Source organism: Lissotriton vulgaris, chromosome 2_1 (assembly GCF_964263255.1).
Source record: "Lissotriton vulgaris chromosome 2_1, aLisVul1.2, whole genome shotgun sequence".
Taxonomy (NCBI): domain Eukaryota; kingdom Metazoa; phylum Chordata; class Amphibia; order Caudata; family Salamandridae; genus Lissotriton; species Lissotriton vulgaris.
The window spans coordinates 731,113,320-731,131,314 of NC_141687.1; the positions used below are offsets into that span (position 1 = coordinate 731,113,320).

General features: G+C 49.3%; 1 protein-coding gene across 1 annotated transcript in view; it reads left to right on the forward strand.

The window, feature by feature from the left end:
* RIC3 (RIC3 acetylcholine receptor chaperone) overlaps positions 1 to 17,995 on the forward strand; it is a 143,666-nt gene that overhangs the window by 25,503 nt on the left and 100,168 nt on the right. The window contains exon 2 of the mRNA XM_086956014.1: positions 16,112 to 16,326. Within this exon, the coding sequence (XP_086812140.1) occupies positions 16,112 to 16,326 (215 nt within the window). The remainder of the gene's footprint in view (positions 1 to 16,111; positions 16,327 to 17,995) is intronic.

The window sequence follows — 17,995 nt, forward strand, 5'->3', positions numbered from 1 at the left end:
TGCAGTGGGGCGCCACTTGGTGTTTCACTCGCTATCCAGCTGAGTTGCGTCCGCACTTGCGGCTACAGTAGGCCGAAGGCAGCACAACGCGCCGAGAGCTGGATGGCACCGAGGTGGTGTCTAGCAAGTTGCCGCACTGGTGTGGCCATCCTACAATGCTGCGCCGAAAGTCGGCGTGGGGTGCCCCGTTGGCCTGTGAGGTGGTGTCAGTAGCGGACCGATGTGTGAATAGGCCGGAACCAGCACAAGGCGCCAAGATCCGGATGGCAGGGAGGTGGTGTCATAGTTGAGAGTCCTGAGCAGCGCTTGTAACACTGTCTGAAGCTTATTTGCACCTGCTGCAGCTTCACTATTGCCCTGGTGTGGCCAAAGATCGCCCATGACATAGGCGGCCGGCTCCAGGGGTCTGGCGGAACTTTTTTCCTTTTCCTTTCTGCATCTTGTCCCACAATCCGTTTGACCTGAAGACACGACCAGGTCCCTGAATGTGTGCAGGGGGACGCTATTGATTGAATCACAATGGCGGCTTCACACAAAGCTGACTCAAGCGTTGCTGCTGATGCTATACAGACAAAAACTGGTTTTCAGTTTGTACATTCTTCAGGATTTTTCCATCCAAGGCTGGTTGAGAGTTTGTAGAACAATGGCTTCAGATCTTGCCCTCCCCTGATGTAATATGTGACATCATCAGCAGTGGGTTGCGGGTGCGCGATATATAGTTATTGCATCTAACTATATATGCGAATTTCTATGGTTTTGTGCGAGTAAATTAAGGTTTTGTAAATGCTAATCCCTAACTATATATGGGCTAAAACCTATTTTTTTTCAGTGAATATATATATATGTGTGTGTGTGTGTGTGTGTGTGTGTAAGTGTATACATATAAACAACCATCAGGGATAACAAGTGCTATATGAGCAAACCTTTCTTCCCCTTTTATCCCTCCGCTTTCCTTCTCACTCCAAATAACTGACTAATATCCACCACTGAAATTACTTTCATATCTCACCATAATAATTCACCACTAATCCTTTATGGGCTTCTGGGCTTCTGGAGTAGCGTGCTTCAACACCCCATCAGGGGTAACAAGTGCTATAATAATACAAACCTTTTTTCCTCCTCTATCCTTCTGCTATCATTCCAAATCCAAATAACTGACTAACCTATCCACCACTTAAAATGTACTTCCATGTTTTACTATACTAATTCAACACTAATCCTCTATGGGTTCCGTAATGAGGCGTCTCGGTTGTCAAGGCAACCCGTGCCGTGTAATCGCCCGACATGGACTCATAATGGAATATAGGTCCAATATCTGACACTGCAGTCCGTCGTCCATTGTAATAGCAATGTAAACATAAAAAATGTAAAGTAACTGCTGCAACTTGTGTGATCAAGCACTCTGTGGAGTGCGAAACGCGTCACGTAGATTTATGAAGTAAATAAATCAACTTTTTTTGGATTTACAAGTGGATTGTGGTCTGTCCGTCTGGCGCCTGAGTGCTCGTGAGGAACGCCGTTTTTCATGAATATTTCAATCCGGCTGCTCCGCCGGTTCGAGCCACCCCCAACTGAAGGCGAGGGGTTGCCAGCAGGAGCGTTTGTTTGGAAATATATATATATATAACACAAAACCCTTTCAGGCATAGAGTGACGCATAAATTATGCAAAATTAGAGCGAAACACTGTGTCAGGGGTTGCTTTTATTAATTTCAGGTTGGCTTGTGTTGGTATTTTACCAATTGAAAGCTGTAATACTGTGCCTGGAGGGATAAATGGCTTTTGTCATTGTACAGCTCGGCAAGTACAGCACTGTGCTAGTCCTATGCTTCAAGACTATGCTGTACAAATGGCAAAAGACTTTGTCCTTTTCTAACAGGAGCGGCTTTCCACCTAAACTTGAGAACTACCGGGAGTTCTCTCCTTTTTTGCATAATTCATGCGTCACTCTATGCCTGAAAGTTTTTTTTTTTACTTATACTCGATGCTCCCTTGTATATGGACAAAGCTATACCTGTCTGAAGAGCTCTAATTAGAGCGAAACACTGTGTCCGGGGTTTCTTTTATTCATTTCAGGTTGGCTTGAGTTGGTATTTTGCCAATTCTCAGCTGAAATACTGTGCCTGGAGTGATAAATGGCTTTTGTCATTTTACAGCTCTGAAAGGACAGCACTGTGCTAGTCATATGCTTCAAGACTATGCTGTAGAAATGGGAAAATACTTTGTCCTTTTCTATCTCTGCGTAGATAGCACTGTGCTAATCCTATGCTTAAAGACTTTGGTAGAAAAACAGACATTTGTGGTGAGCAGATCTAGAGTGTCGCTGGTGTTGAGAGTGCTGTAACAGAGTTCTCCTTCTTTTTTGCATATCTATATATATATATATATATATATATATATATATATATATATATATATATATATATATATATATATATATATATATATATATGTCCACCGAAACCTCAGTTTGAGAAGTAATAGCGCAGCACACCAGCAGGATTTTTATCACAATGTTAATATATTTTTCTTAAAGCCAACACAGATTATCCCACGCGTTCCGGTATGTCCCAATACCTTGTTCACGGCTAACAAATCACAATATTATTCACTTTTTTAAGCTTTCAGTTTCCAGGAAACTCTAATTACGTCATTTCGTGTGTATCTGCTCGGACTACATCAGTGATTTCTGGGAGTTGTAGTTCCGAGTTTTAACCAGTTTACATCTTTATTATTTACACATTGCCCATAGAATATTTTCACACTGTATATTTAAACTTTGGTGGCCCCAAACTACGATATTCCATATCACTTTAGCACTGTTATATTTGTTAGCAGGGAAAAACAGCTTTTTGGCGTTTGTCGATATTTATGAACATTCTATTTCAATGCACATATTTGATACCAAAAACTGAGAAGTGTTTACTCCTTCAGTGGATACCTTAAAGTATAGATTTCACATTTTTATCTTACACTCTATTCCCCATTGCGATTGTATGTTTTCCATTCCTCTAGTGAAATATACATTTATGGCATCATAATTATTAAAAATTGTTGTTCAATTCATCTATGACCAATCCTAAACAATTATGCCCTCCAGTGGGCTATCAAATTCGCCAAACCCTTTTCCCTGCAAAGCAAGTTTGTGGATATCGTGTTTACTGAATGCATTCATTGTTTTCACCACCATTCTCCCATGTTTGTGGTGCACCATAGGAGAAGCTCAAAGGAAATTTACAAATGTATATACAGTTCTTCTGACTGATTTAACCAATAAGGCGTCATGGTCCTTAAGTTCAAGATATGCCGGGATTCCTTTAAACGCAGTCTCTTTTCCCGGTTTCCTTCTCTTTCATTAGTCGGTATGGTTTCGATCCCATAGAATTTTAATGCTTTCCAATTGGCATTATGATGTGTTTCCATATGCTTAGCCACCGCGTTGTTCCTGTATTTATTCTTAGTTGCCGTACATGTTCAAGTATACGTATCTTCAAATCACAGATGGTACTGCCTACATATTTTAACATGCATGGGCATTCAATGACGTACACTGTGTATTGACCTTTACACGTAATAATGTCTCTAATTTGCCAGATCTTGTTATTCGCCATTGTAACTTCTGCCGTTGGTTTCGCAATTTCGCACACTTTACAATTGTGGCATTTAATGAAGCCCTTTGTTTTCAGCCAGGTGGTTTTTGGAGATTTTGCTTTAAAATGACTGTGAACCAACCGATCTCTTAAATTTTTAGCTCTCCGATATGTTATCACTGGATGGGGCCCCATTTTTTCTCCAATAGTTGTGTCCAAGTCTTTTAAATAATTTTTGCAATTTCCTTGGATTCATGACTCTAATCCATTATGAGTCTTATAGGTTCTTCCTTGATTTCATTCTCACAATTTTTTGGAGTTTGTTGGACTTGGCCCTTAAGGCAGGTTCACCCCTAATCTTTTTGCTTTTAATCTGTGATGTGCGTGGATGATTTTCTGGTCTGTGCGCACTTTTTCTCTGTGTCCCAGAGTAAAGTGCGTGCATGTAGTGAGGCTGGCCTGCTCTCCCATAGGGATGCATGGGGAATGTCTGTGTCCCTAGTAATTCCTGATGCGTGGGAAGTGCATGCTCGAATTTGGTATGTGCGTGTTCGTGGGAATGAATGCTTTGCAATGGTGTATGTGGCATGTGTGTGTCATGAGTAGAAATGCCATTTCTGGGACTTGGCATAGTACTGTAAAATATGTCTGCAGTGTGATTGGCTGGAGCTGGCTGGTGAGCCTGGCTCCAGGAAGGCTGGATGGGTCTGCCCGGTGGTGAGTGTGAGATTAGCATGCTTGATGGCTTGGGAGGAGTGCACCTGGTCCCTGATGGGCCTGGACTTTCCCCAGACAGTGCTGGCTCCACCCCCTGTAGTGCGACTGATGGCCCTAGCCCTGCCAGTGAATAGAGAGGGTGGTTGAGGTAAACAGAGTACTTCAGAACCAGCTGCGACTGGTTTTCCCCCACCCTGCACCCTGAGACAAAGGGGTTTTTCTGTATAAGAAGGGGCTGTGTCCCCATACAATTTGTCCTGTCTTTGGTTCTCTGTTCTGCTTTGGACCTTGCCAGAGGGGGCTGCTGCTTCTGCAGGGGCCCAGAGGACCGCCACTTGGCTGTCTCCCTGCCTGGAGACCCAGTGTGCTGGCTCTGGCCCTGCCTTGCCCCTCTGCCTGCCTCCAGACCCTGCTGGAGCTTTGCTGTTGTCTGAGAGCGCTGCTCTCTTGCCTTTAGCGCTGTGGGCGCTTCTCCCTGCCCTGGAGCGCTTGGGAGCGCTGTGGATTGCCCCTAGCGCTAGAGAGCGCTTTATTTTACTTATTGCGCTTGGAAGCGCTTTTGTCACCCAGCCGGTGCCCACCCGGCATCTGCCCGCCTGATTTTGCTGATTTGCGGCGCATCGCGAGTGCCTACCTCGCTGTATATTTTAATTAGGAGCCGGTGCCCACCCGGCATTGCCCCGTGTCTGGATTTTGTAAATACCTCGAGGGAGCCCACTCCTCGGGTACTGGGAGCCCGCCTGCCTACCTGATACGAGCCGCCGCGCTGCCCGCGGCGACCCGGAAGTATTTGGCTGACCGGCCAATCGCAGCGCGGCCCCTAAGAGGCCGACCGGAAGTCCCGCCCCGCAGCCGAGCAGCGCGAAAGGAAGCAGCCGGCGTGTCCTGCCCGAGGCTCCCGATCGGAGGGAGAGCCCCGGGACGAGTGAGGAGGAGATCCGGCAGTGTTCCTGCCCCCGCAGCACCAGCGAAGTACCGGTGAGTGCAGGGACAGGGTCCTTTGTTCTTCGAGCGGCCCCGATTGGCAGAGGGCCGCTCCAACGTGTGTGGCATTCCTTTGTCTTGTGACCTAGCTGTAGGACACCCCCGCGCCGCACGGCCACCAGCTGCTGCGTGTGCCCCTTTGCCCTGCCTGCCTCGTTGGCTGCCTCGCTGCCGCCGCGTGACCACGCCCCCTCCTTCGAGCGGCGTGGTCCGTGCTCGCCTGTTGGTTTGGTTTTGTTGGTGTTTTTGTTTTTGTCCTTCCTTAGTGCCTGTTCTCTTTTTGTAATCGTGGTTGCGTTTTCCTTCCTGTTTGCCCTGTTGTCTTGCCGACCTTCGTATTCCCTCCCTGCTTCCCGCCACCGCCGCTAACCCTGCCCCTTTTTCCCTTCTGTACCCTCCCCGCTCCCGCCTCCCAGCTGCTCCGCCCCCCGCGCACTTGGCCATATATGGCGACCGTGCGACGCAGGTGAGTGTGACCTAGCTGTAGGACACCCCCGCGCCGCACTGCCACCAGCTGCTGCGTGTGCCCCCTTGCCCTGCCTGCCTCGTTGCCTGCCTCGCTGCCGCCGCGTGACCCGCCCCCTCCTTCGAGCGGCGTGGTCCGTGCTCGCCTGTTGGTTTGGCTTTGTTGGTGTTTTTGTTTTTGTCCTTCCTTAGTGCCTGTTCTCTTTTTGTAATTGTGGTTGCGTTTTCCTTCCTGTTTGCCCTGTTGTCTTGCCGACCTTCGTATTCCCTCCCCGCTTCCCGCCACCGCCGCTAACCCCGCCCCTTTTTCCCTTCTGTACCCTCCCCGCTCCCGCCTCCCAGCTGCTCCGCCCCCGCGCACTTGGCCATATATGGCGACCGTGCGACGCAGGTGAGTGTGACCTAGCTGTAGGACACCCCCGCGCCGCACGGCCACCAGCTGCTGCGTGTGCCCCCTTGCCCTGCCTGCCTCGTTGCCTGCCTCGCTGCCGCCGCGTGACCACGCCCCCTCCTTCGAGCGGCGTGGTCCGTGCTCGCCTGTTGGTTTGGTTTTGTTGGTGTTTTTGTTTTTTTCTTCCTTAGTGCCTGTTCTCTTTTTGTAATTGTGGTTGCGTTTTCCTTCCTGTTTGCCCTGTTGTCTTGCCGACCTTCGTATTCCCTCCCCGCTTCCCGCCACCGCCGCTAACCCCGCCCCTTTTTCCCTTCTGTACCCTCCCCGCTCCCGCCTCCCAGCTGCTCCGCCTCCCGCGCACTTCGCCATATATGGCGACCGTGCGAACGTGCAGCGGTCACGCGCAGCGGGCGCGCCGATTGTGCGCCGAAGGCGCGCCAAAGGTAAGCCCGTCTATGCCCGTCCGCGCCTGGACCGCGCCCAGTGCCAGGACCCCTGGCCCACGAGGACCCCGGCCGACCCGCCTGACGTACACCGCCGCCACCCTCATTGCACTCAACACCGGCCGATTCCCAGGATGCTACCGAGCCACCCCACGACGCACCCACGGACCCTTCAGCTGCCACGCCTGCAAGTTCACCTGCATCCGGACCTGCCTCGCACCAGCACCCGCCAAGTCGAACACCAGCAGCACCCACCTCAAGTGCATCCTGCTCAACACCCGCTCCGTCCACAGACACGCCATCGAACTCTGGAACCTCCTAGACGCCACAGCCCCTGACGTTGCCTTCCTCACGGAGACCTGGATGAACGCCTCTTCAGCTCCCGACATCGCCATCGCTATCCCAGAGGGCTACAAGATCACCCGGAGGGATCGCACCGCCAACCAGATGGGAGGAGGCATCGCCATCATCCATAGGAACACCATCCGCCTCACGACCAGCACCGACAACACTCTGACCACCGCCGAACACCTGCACTTCCAGATCCACACCGACCCGAAGACCACCCTCAGAGGCACCCTGATCTACCGACCTCCGGGACCACGCACCCAATTCAGCGAGGACATCGCCGACTTCGTCAGCCCGCATGCCCTCCCCTCCGCTGACTACATCCTCCTGGGGGACCTCAACTTCCACCTGGAGAACAACAACGACCGCAACACCAGCACCCTGCTCGACAACCTCGCCAATCTTGGACTCAAGCAGCTGGTGTCCACCCCCACCCACCTCGCCGGACACACACTCGACGCAGTCTTCTCATCCAGCACAGACATCGACTTCAGCCACGCCACAGAGCTTCAATGGACGGACCACAGCTGCGTCCACTTCACCTTCAAAAGAACGACGACCCACCACCACCAGCAACAGGCTGCCCGCAGAAGCTGGAACAAGATCACAGACGACCAGCTCGCCACCTCCCTGAACCAGCACCCTCCTGCCAGCTCAGCGAACCCCAGCCAGGCCGCCGACAACCTCACGAAGTGGATCAGCAACTGCGCGGACGAGCTTGCCCCGCTGAGGACCCCGCCCAGCAGACCCGGCAGCAAGAAAGCCCCATGGTTCACCGACGAACTCAAGAGCTCCAAGAAGAACTGCCGAGCCCTCGAGAAAGTCTGGAGAAGGGAACCAACACCGGACAACATGACCACCTTCAAGCTTGCCACCCGGAAGCACCACCAGCTGATCCGCGCCGCCAAGAAAACTGCATTCAAGGACCGGCTGGACAACAACGCACACAACTGCAAGGAACTCTTCAACATCGTGAAAGAGCTATCCAACCCCAGCGCAGGAAACAACGACATCACCCCAAGACCTCTGCAACTCCCTCGCCTCATACTTCCACAACAAGATCGTGGACATACACAACAGCTTCAACAACCAACCAACGCACACCACGACCGAACAACCACCCCCCACCACCACCCTCCACGCCTGGACTCCGATCAGCACCGAAGACACCATCCGCACGATGAACTCCATCCACTCCGGATCGCCGACCGACCCCTGCCCTCACCACGTCTTCAACAAGGCCGACGCTGTCATCGCACCCCACCTGCGAGACATCATCAACACATCCTTCGACACCGCCACCTTCCCTGAGAGCTGGAAGCACGCCGAACTCAGCGCTCTACTCAAGAAACCCACAGCGGACCCCACCGAACTCAAGAATTACCGCCCCATCTCACTCCTCCCGTTTCCAGCCAAAGTCATCGAGAAGACCGTCAACAAGCAGCTGGCCGCCTTCCTTGAGACGAATGGATCCCTCGACCCCTCACAGTCTGGCTTCCGAGCCAACCACAGCACCGAGACCGCCCTCATCGCCGCCACCGATGGCATCCGAGCCCTGATGGACAACAGAGAAACAGCGGCCCTCATCCTCCAAGACCTCTCCGCGGCATTCGACACTGTCTGCCACCGCACCCTAGTACAGCGCCTCAGCAACGTCGGAATCCAGGAGAAGGCTCTGGAATGGATCATCTCCTTCCTCGACGGAAGAACACAGAGAGTCCGCCTACCACCGTACAAGTCAGAGGCCACCGAAGTCATCTGCGGCGTCCCTCAAGGATCCTCGCTGAGCCCCACCCTCTTCAACGTCTACATGAGCCCCCTCGCGGCCATCGCACGCCAACACAGCCTCAGCATAATCTCCTACGCCGACAACACCCAGCTGATCCTCTCCCTGACCAACGACCCCGCCGCCGCCAGAGCCAACCTGCACGAAGGGATGAAAGAGGTAGCCGAGTGGATGACGACCAGCCGCCTGAAACTGAACTCAGACAAGACGGAGGTCCTCATCCTGGGCCCTTCACCCTCCGCCCGGGACGACTCCTGGTGGCCTCCCACCCTGGGCACCGCACCCAAACCGACACACCACGCACGCAACCTGGGCTTCATCCTGGACTCCTCCCTCTCTATGACCAGGCAAGTCAACAACGTCTCCTCGGCGTGCTTCAACATCCTACGCATGCTACGGAAGATCTTCTGGTGGATCCCCACCGAGACCAGGAAGACCGTCACCCAGGCCCTCGTCACCAGTCGACTGGACTACGGCAACGCCCTCTACGCCGGTACCACCGCCAAGCTCCAGAAGAGACTCCAGCGGATACAGAACGCCTCAGCCAGACTCATCCTCGACATCCCACGAACCAGCCACATCTCCGGACATTTGAGAGACCTACATTGGCTCCCCGTCAACAAAAGAATCACCTTCTGCCTCCTCACCCACGCACACAAAGCCCTTCACGACCAAGGCCCGAGCTACCTCAACAACCGAATCAACTTCTACGCTCCCAAACGCCACCTCCGATCAGCCAACCACGCCCTCGCCGCCGTCCCCCGCATCCGAAGAGCGACTACAGGAGGAAGGTCCTTCTCCTACCTGGCCGCCAAGACCTGGAACTCCCTCCCGACCGACCTGAGCCTGACCCAAGACCACCTCTCCTTCAGGAAGAAGCTGAAGACTTGGCTGTTCGAGCAGTAGCGGCACCCCCCTCCCCCCAGCGCCTTGAGACCCTACGGGTAAGTAGTGCGCTCTATAAATGTCTTTGATTGATTGATTGATTTGTGGGAGCGCGAGGCTCCGTGGGGCATTATCTGATCCTGAGTCCCCCGTGAGGGACTCCAAAGAGCACAGGCTTCCCGAGTCCACGAGGGACTCCAACGAGAGGGGCCATTCTTTGTTCTTTGAGCCCTGAGAGGCTCTTGAGCCCGCAGTTGTTTCACGAGCCCAGCGAGGCTCATTGCCCACATCGTGAGTGAGAGCCCTGAGAGAGGCTCTGGGGGCATTTTGATTATCCTGAGAGCGCTGAAGCTCTAGAGTGCGCATTTGCCTGGTGAGCCCCTGAGAGGCTCCTTGCCCTCTTGGTTCTTGAGCCCTCCTGGCTCCAACGTTTGCCCAGTTCATATTTACAACTGTCCAGCACTTAGTGGACAGTTGCCACGTTTAGGCTTTGGGTTCTGTGCTGCCTGCGCAGACCTCCCTGACACTGAGACTCAGGGCATTCCGCCCCTTTCGAGGCCAGTTGGCCTGAGGGACCTTGTGAGTGTTGTGCTATGTGCACCCCGCGCATTGTAATTTCTTGCTTTGTGATTCTTGCGCATGTGTTCTAATCTGCACCTCTGTGTTTAATGCTTCATGTGCAATTGTTTATGTCCGCTTACCTTTTCTAAAAGTGACCTGATTAGGTATTTTATGTTTATCCCGTGTTGCTAAATGTGACCTGCATAGAGGATTGTTGATTCCGCTTACCTTTTCTAAAAGTGACCTGATTAGATATTTTTATGGTTATCCCCTTTTGCTAAATGTGACCTGCATAGAGGATTGCTGATGTTTCATTTTATGTTTAGGTTTCCTTCCCTTTGCTAAGAGTGAACTGCTTAGGTGTTGGTATTCCTTCCTTAGGTCCTGCTGATAAGGTCCTAGTTACCTGCGTGATTACCTACAGTGTTTTAGGGTTGTGTAGGAGGTCTTTTACTGTTCCAGTGATTACTGGATGTGTGTTGCATTTGTAATTTTGGTGCTACTCATTCTATGTTTACGACATAAGTGTATATCTACCAGTATTATTTTCTGACAAGTGCCTACCCCTGACAGTGGTCCATGTGGCCCTGTCCTGTACATAATTCCCCTTGTAAATTCTGCCCGTGCCCCTGGCACATTGTAAAGTTTGTGTGTTATCTAATGTGTTTTGTTTACTATAAATACAAAGGCTATTTTTTATATATATCCTTGTGTGGAGTCTTTCTTTGTGGTGGGCCTTGGGTGTTGTTGCTGGGGTGCGTGCGCAAATACTTAACTCATACCGCCTCCAAGTTTAGCCTAGACTGCTCGCGCCACGCTACCTAGAGGGCGAGTGGGGGTTGCCTTGGTGTGTGACTCCCCTGCCCTGACTTTGGAAATGGCGATCCCTGACTAACCTCGACGCGAGTCTTGGCTGGCCAGGGTCCCGTTTCTAACATTGGTGGCAGCGGTGGGATAAGAATTTGTGTTTGCGCTGTACCACAGTGGCGACAGGCCACACTTCAAAGCTCTGCATTTTTTAGATAACCACATTTTGGGGATTATTGTTTTTTAGGGAAGTTCAATTTTGCTTCTCCTGAAAGGTGTCATTTGTATTTTGTCCAGTACCTTGTTCCCCGCCCTGCTCCCAGAGTTTGGTACCTGTGTCGCTAGTGGTCAGGTTGAGAGAATCAGGGGTGGTAGAAACTGCCTTACCAGTCCGAGGGGAGGGTTGTGTGTGAATGAGTGTGTGTTACGCTGGACAGTGGAGTGCAAGTTCTCTGATAGGAATCTTGCTGAATTTTGTGATTGTATTCTCCTGTTTAGCTCCGACCCCCAGGTTCCCTGTGTCAAACTTTTCCCGAGAACGTCCGCCAAAATGGAGCCAGTTTTTGATCTCTGTAGTCTGTTTAGGTACAGTAGATTAGAGCTGGTCAGATTCTGCGAAAAGGGAGGCATAGAGGTGAGTGAGTTGGTTACTCAGTCCCAGCTTAGGGACAGCCTGATCCTGTGGCAAAAGGGTCAGTGGGATCTCGAGCACAGAGAGAGAGAGAGGGCCCGGGCCGCACGCCATGAGGGTGGTGAGTCTGTGGGGAGCCCTGAAGATTCTGTTGAAGAATGTGAGTTGGATGGTGATGACAGTGGATGGATGTCAGCAGAGAGTGAGGACCCCATAGATAGGGAGTCCCTTGCTGGGTCCAGTGTCAGTACCAGCGCCCCATCCCTTTCCCTGTCCCCAGAGGAGTGGTTGGATAGGAAGGAAGAGAGGGAGTATCAGCTAGCGTTGGAACAGCTCAGGTTGGAGCATGCCAAGCTAGAGGCTGAGAGGGCCTTGTTCAGGGAGAAGGTAGCCCAAGAGAGTAGGTTACCCCCTGAGTGCATGTGTAATTGTCTGGATTCCCCAGGGAGGGTGGAGTCCAGTGGTGGCAGCTTTTTAAGTCTTAGTGTAGACAGTCCCACTCCCAGTTCCCCGAGTACGGTTCCTGTTTCCCCCGCAGAAGAGTTTGGGTTGAAGTTCAGGAGACTTAGGAAACTGCCTCATCAGTCTTGGGAAGACTTTGAAGATGAGTGTTGTGGAGCACTGTTTGATTGGAGAGAGACTCACTTGAACGGCAAGTCTGGCAGTTTGTTTAGCATGGTTGTCACAGAGCACCTGCTCAGTTATTGTGTACCAGAGTTGCGCCAGCACCTGTTGAAGTTTGGATCGTTTCGTGCATGTGAGCTTGCAGCGGAAGCCGACCGCTGGGAGAGTGCAAGAGGTTCCTTAGCGCCGCTAGCGAGTGATTCCAATAATAGTGGGTCAGGTTTTCTCCAACCCAGCGTGGTGGAGGAGGGTGAGAGTAGCCCAGCTAGGTCTCAGTATAGTGAGGAGGGTGTAGGGGCTTGCTGTCTGTCTCAGTGGAGCGGTAGTAAGTGTGAGACCGAGAGTCCCCAGATGCCCGAAGCCCTGCCTCAGAGCCTGGATGGTTTCTTTAGGGAACACCAGGGTGGGGACCTATGCTTTCCTGTTAGTCCACTTGAGGGAGATCTCCTAGTGTGTGGAGGACCTGGAGCATCTGTGAGCGGAGCTTCTGTAGTTGTGGAGTCTGGCAGTAGTTGTGCAACATTAAGAAACAGGTACAGTAATTATTTTGTTTATGCAAAATCATCACACATTTAGTCTAAAAAAGATAGGAGATAAAAAGTCAGCAGCCTGTATACCCGATAATATCTGTGCACAATGTTATGTAGGTAGATGTCAAGACCAGCCTATCAGGCATCACTAGGCTGGCTCCATTTATACCAAATCCAATTAAATAAACGGTGTCCTCCACAGGCGCACATCTGTCCATGTCTCCTTTATATTCACCCACAGTGGGGGTAGGAGAAGGCGAGATGCTGCTTCACCAATTTTTTGCAATGTCACATTTTGCAATCAAGTAGGCCAGGCATATCAACAGGCGACCACCACTATTCTTCTGCAAGCCATCCATGATCACCAAATGGGCTGCCCCGGGTACTAGTAGATAAATGTAGCCCAGGACACTTCCAAGTTGTGGGTGTATTCTAGCCCAGTATGTTACCATGATTGACAACTCCAAATAGTATGTATGAGTGTGCCCTCAGAGCTATGGCATTGTCGACAAGCAGTCGAAAAGGGCTCTGCCTATCTGCCACAGCCTGGAGGGATGATGATAAGCATGATGCAAGTAATAACATTTAATGAGTCTGAGTCTGGCTGAAAGGGCCATTACTTGCTGGTCCATTGTCGTCTCAGTACAATCATTGTCACCCAGAAGTCGCAAGTCCTTCGCCCACTTTTTCCTGAGGCACAGGGAATGATTGGGGGAATTGGAGCTAAGAATATGGGAACATGTGATATTCGTTTCTCCCCATATTGCTCCATTGCGATCTTTGCCTTTAGCGAGTGAAATTCCAGCATTGCTTGGAGCAACATTTTATGACTGTTGAGGGCATGCCTAAGCTTCAAATATAAAAAAAATAGAAGTTAACTCAAACTCAATTTTACATTTCCGAGGATGTTCATTTCGACCGACCGAGTTCTTAGCTGGGAATTTCAATGATGTCCCTCTGTGGGGCCCATCCAGCCAGCATGGAGAACTGGGCCAAACTACCACTTAATATTTTGGTTTGCGAAGCTTTGTTTGAAATGATTATCCTTCCTCACAGCCTCTTTGTCATTCAGAACTACCCCTAACCATTCCCCTGGCACTTCTTCCTCTCATTGTAATACAACCTCACCTGCTTCTCATGGGCGTCTGGCACCCCACATATCTGACTCTCTAATTGCCCACATGCCACACTTGTCAGTGGACTGGGTATTCCTAATCTCTAACTTTACTACTGGGCATCACAACTCATTCTCCAAAGGAATGGCTCTTTTTTGATAGGAATGGCAAAACTCTGCACTTAGTGTGCCAGTTATTGAAACCGTATGATCTGTATTCTGTCACTAATGGTGCACACATTCCCCATGCACTTCCTAAAATCGCAAGAATTTCACTGAAGAGTTGGAAAGTGTTGATTAAACACATCAGATGGCAGGATAGAGTGACTGTAAAGACCCCCCATGGAATGGTACACTCCTTAAACAGGCGGCCAGTCTATCTGGATTCCAAGCCTGGGACCTTATGAGCCTATCAAAAGGTGGTGATGTCTAGGCAGCCGACCACATAAAATCTTTTGAACAACTTTCAGTTGACTTTGCATTCCACAAAAGTTAATTTCAAGATATTGGCATTTTGTGGAGGTACTCCCACAAGTGGCATATATGTTGTTTACCCCCACTTGACCGCGAGACTAGATGACTCACCATAGACCTGAACAATGTGGAATATTCTTGGGATGGAAAACAGGACCGTCCAGTGAAATCCCCATACCCCTGCGTCTCGCCTGATCCATTGTGGAAGCAGCTCAATAACTAGAACAAACAGGAGTGGCGAAAGCAGGAACTCTTGATTTGTGCTTTGGCCAATCTTAAAAGGGGCAGGAAGAGCACCGTTTACCCGTGCTTGGGCCCATGAGAAAGTGTATAATACGTTAACAAACCCTAGGACGCGTCAGTTAAATCCCATTCTTTCAAGCACTGTGAGCACGATGGATCTTTGCACTTTATTAAATGCCTTCCAGAAGTTGATTGAGAACAGGGTGGCATCCCATCAACCTATGCATTTGTGTTAAGGCCACTTGCAACCTACAGAAGCAATGTTTAGTCCTTCTTCCTTCCATAAAGCCATTTTGATCAGTGCAGATCCGGGTGTGAACCTTCTCTGTTCATCGGTTTGAAAGGATTTTAGTAAGGAGTTTACGACCACATACATCATTGTAAGGTTTTGCGATTCCTTATTTGCGATTTTTAGGGAATCGCAAATAAGGAATCGCAAAATGGGATGCATGATTTTAATCGCATAATATTTGCGATTCGGTAAAAATCGCAATTTTTACCGAATCGCAAATATTATGCGAATTTTAATTTGCGATTTCGCAATTCCCATTGATTCCTATGGGCCAAAAGGCCCATAGGAATCAATGGGAAGGCATTGACATTTTGCAAATTTCAATTAGCGATTCGCAAAATGTTAATGCATTCCATGGGTGCAGGGGGGGTCCAAGGGACCCCTCCCTGCATCCCTGAAATGTATTTTAAAGTGCTTGTTTCACACACACATGTCCTAAGGACATGTGTGTCTGTAACATGACAGTGTTTAAAATGCAATTTTGAGCATTTTAATACTTTTTCGCAAATTACCACGAGGTTCACCCTCGTGGTAATTTGCACCCCCTAATTGCGAATTCGCAATTTGAAAAACAATCATGCATTGCTTTTAAGGAATCGCAAATTTGCGATTCCTTAAAAGCAATCGCATTTTTGGAAATAGCTAAATATAGCGAATTTCACAAAAATGCATGATGCATCCCAAAAACTTATTTATGAATCGCAAACGGCCGAATTTACAGATTCGCACCGTTTGCACTTACTAAATAGGTTGATGCATTTGGCCGTTAGTTCTGGTGTTCAATTCTAGGTGGCAATTAGGCTATGTATAACTTTTCACATTGTCTCACAAAGGTGTGTGCAGTCTCACATTGTTTTACGTTTTTAGAGAAATGGAATACATTGTTCTCAAGTTTCCAAGGTCCATGTGTGAGCTTTGTAACCAGTCCATGTTTTTGATTTGCATTGTGGGACTTGTAAACAAGCTTTTTATTGAAAAAATAGGACTACAAGTCCCATATTAAAAGCTAAAACCTAGACTAGATGTGCCCTCTATTCAATTACCTGGGATACTTGAGTGCACTGGGAATACAGTTTTATAATCTGCATTGTTTGGATATTCACTATTTATAGGGTTATTGGTTACTCTTTTCTAACTGCCCATGTCCGAAAAGGCATAAAAAGATGAAAGGGTGTAATATATTTTCTGGTTCTGTAAACACTTGTGTGTGTTTTATTACTTTACAGGCAGCCCTGGACGTTTTCCTCCAACAATGCATCCAAAACTCTCAGATGCCAGATCACCTAGCTCTCAGTTTCCAAGATCACATCTCACAGAAGCTGTGTCCAAGGCAAAAGGTGGCACTGGAGTTGGGGGTGCCACAAGACAGAACCTTCTTGGACAGATTATCCCAGTTTATGGGTTTGGGATCCTTCTGTACATTTTATACATTCTTTTTAAGGTAAGAATGAGGATAACCATGTGTTTACTGCAGCTCAGAGTCTCTATGTGTACTGTTTCTGAGTTGCTGATGAAAAAAGTCTTACAATGGAAATGCTTGCAAGTGGTATGTTCTATAGTTTAGCCTGTCCCTTTCACTGGTCTTGGAAGGAAGGTCTCTAGGCGTCACCTGAATTGGTGACAATAATCACTGTTTTCTGACGAGGGAAGAGTTGTGGATTCTGGCGGGGAGACAAAAATGTTCCTTCATTATACTTCGACTGGTCTTGCCGGCGCAGAGCGGGATAGGGTAGGCAAGGATGCATTTGCAGGGGTATGCTCACTTTAATTTCCCAGGATTCCCTCCAGACAGCTGACACCATTCCCCAGGGTGCCAAACGACCATCTGCTGTAGGCTGACATACACAGCAGTCTCACCAACATGAGTGAGTTCAGGTCGCTTAGTGTAGCTCTTTCAGTCATTTGAGCCTTCAGATGAATACTTTTTTCTGAATTGTGGCTCTTCATTTCTGACTTGGGAACTTAACACATAGGTGCCTCAATCCCAACCCTTTCTTCCGAATAAAGACTTGTAATCAATTTTAAAGAGTTTGTTTGATGACAGATGGCTCTGTCTGTCTTTGAATTTGTGTATTTTAATAATTTCTATGGTGCAACTGTGCCACAGAAACAGCTTCAAAGCTCTGCATAGAATACCAAACATTATCCAGATACGTACATAACACCAGGACTCCCAGTCCTCCGGCCAGAAATCACCCTAGTCCTTTTCCATTACCTATAACCTTTACCTGTCAGGAGGTCACTAAAGCGATAAAGATCAGTTCATCAGGAAAGGCCCGGGCCGGATGGGGTCCCGATTGACACCTATAAGGCAGAGCTGGACCTCTGGGCACCCTCGATAACCAATGTTTTAAACAAAGCCAATCAATGTGGTTTTATACCCTCCTGGACTGATGCTATCGTGGTGCCAATCTTCAAAAAAGGTGATCGGAACGTTCCCGCATGCTACCGCCCAATTTCCCTCCTAGACGGCTTGATGAAGGTGGCAGGTCGTATCATCCTGAATAGGATTCAAACTTGGGGGGAGGAAAACCATATTATAGCAAATGAGCAGTATGGTTTCAGACCAGGTAAAAGGACTGTTGAGCAATGTTTAAACCTAGCCCTGATGAACGCAAAATATACCCAGGCAAAGAAGGAGAACCTTTTTATTACTTTTATTGATTTAAGTTCGGCTTTTGATTGTGTTGATCATGAGTTCTTGTGGAGAACATTGAGTGACATGGGTGTCGATAGCCACCTCATTCTCTTTATTAAGGAACTCTACAGAGGAGCCGGGGCAATGGTACGGTACGGACGGAGGGGGGAGTGCTCGGACAAATTCCCTATAAAGAGGGGGGTAAGACAGGGGTGTATTTTGGCACCCCTGTTATTTACCCTATATATAAACTCAGTAGGACTCCATCTTAGGGATTTGCAACATGTTTACCCAACTATTGGCGAGACCACCACACCGATATTGCTATATGCGGACGACGCAGCATTAATGTCGCGTACAAGAATAGGACTCCAGAAGACCGTGGAGAAATTTGCTAGTTTTATGAGGGTTAGAGGCCTAAAAATTAATATTGCAAAAACTTACACACTGTCTTGTGGGAAAGGGAAAAAGA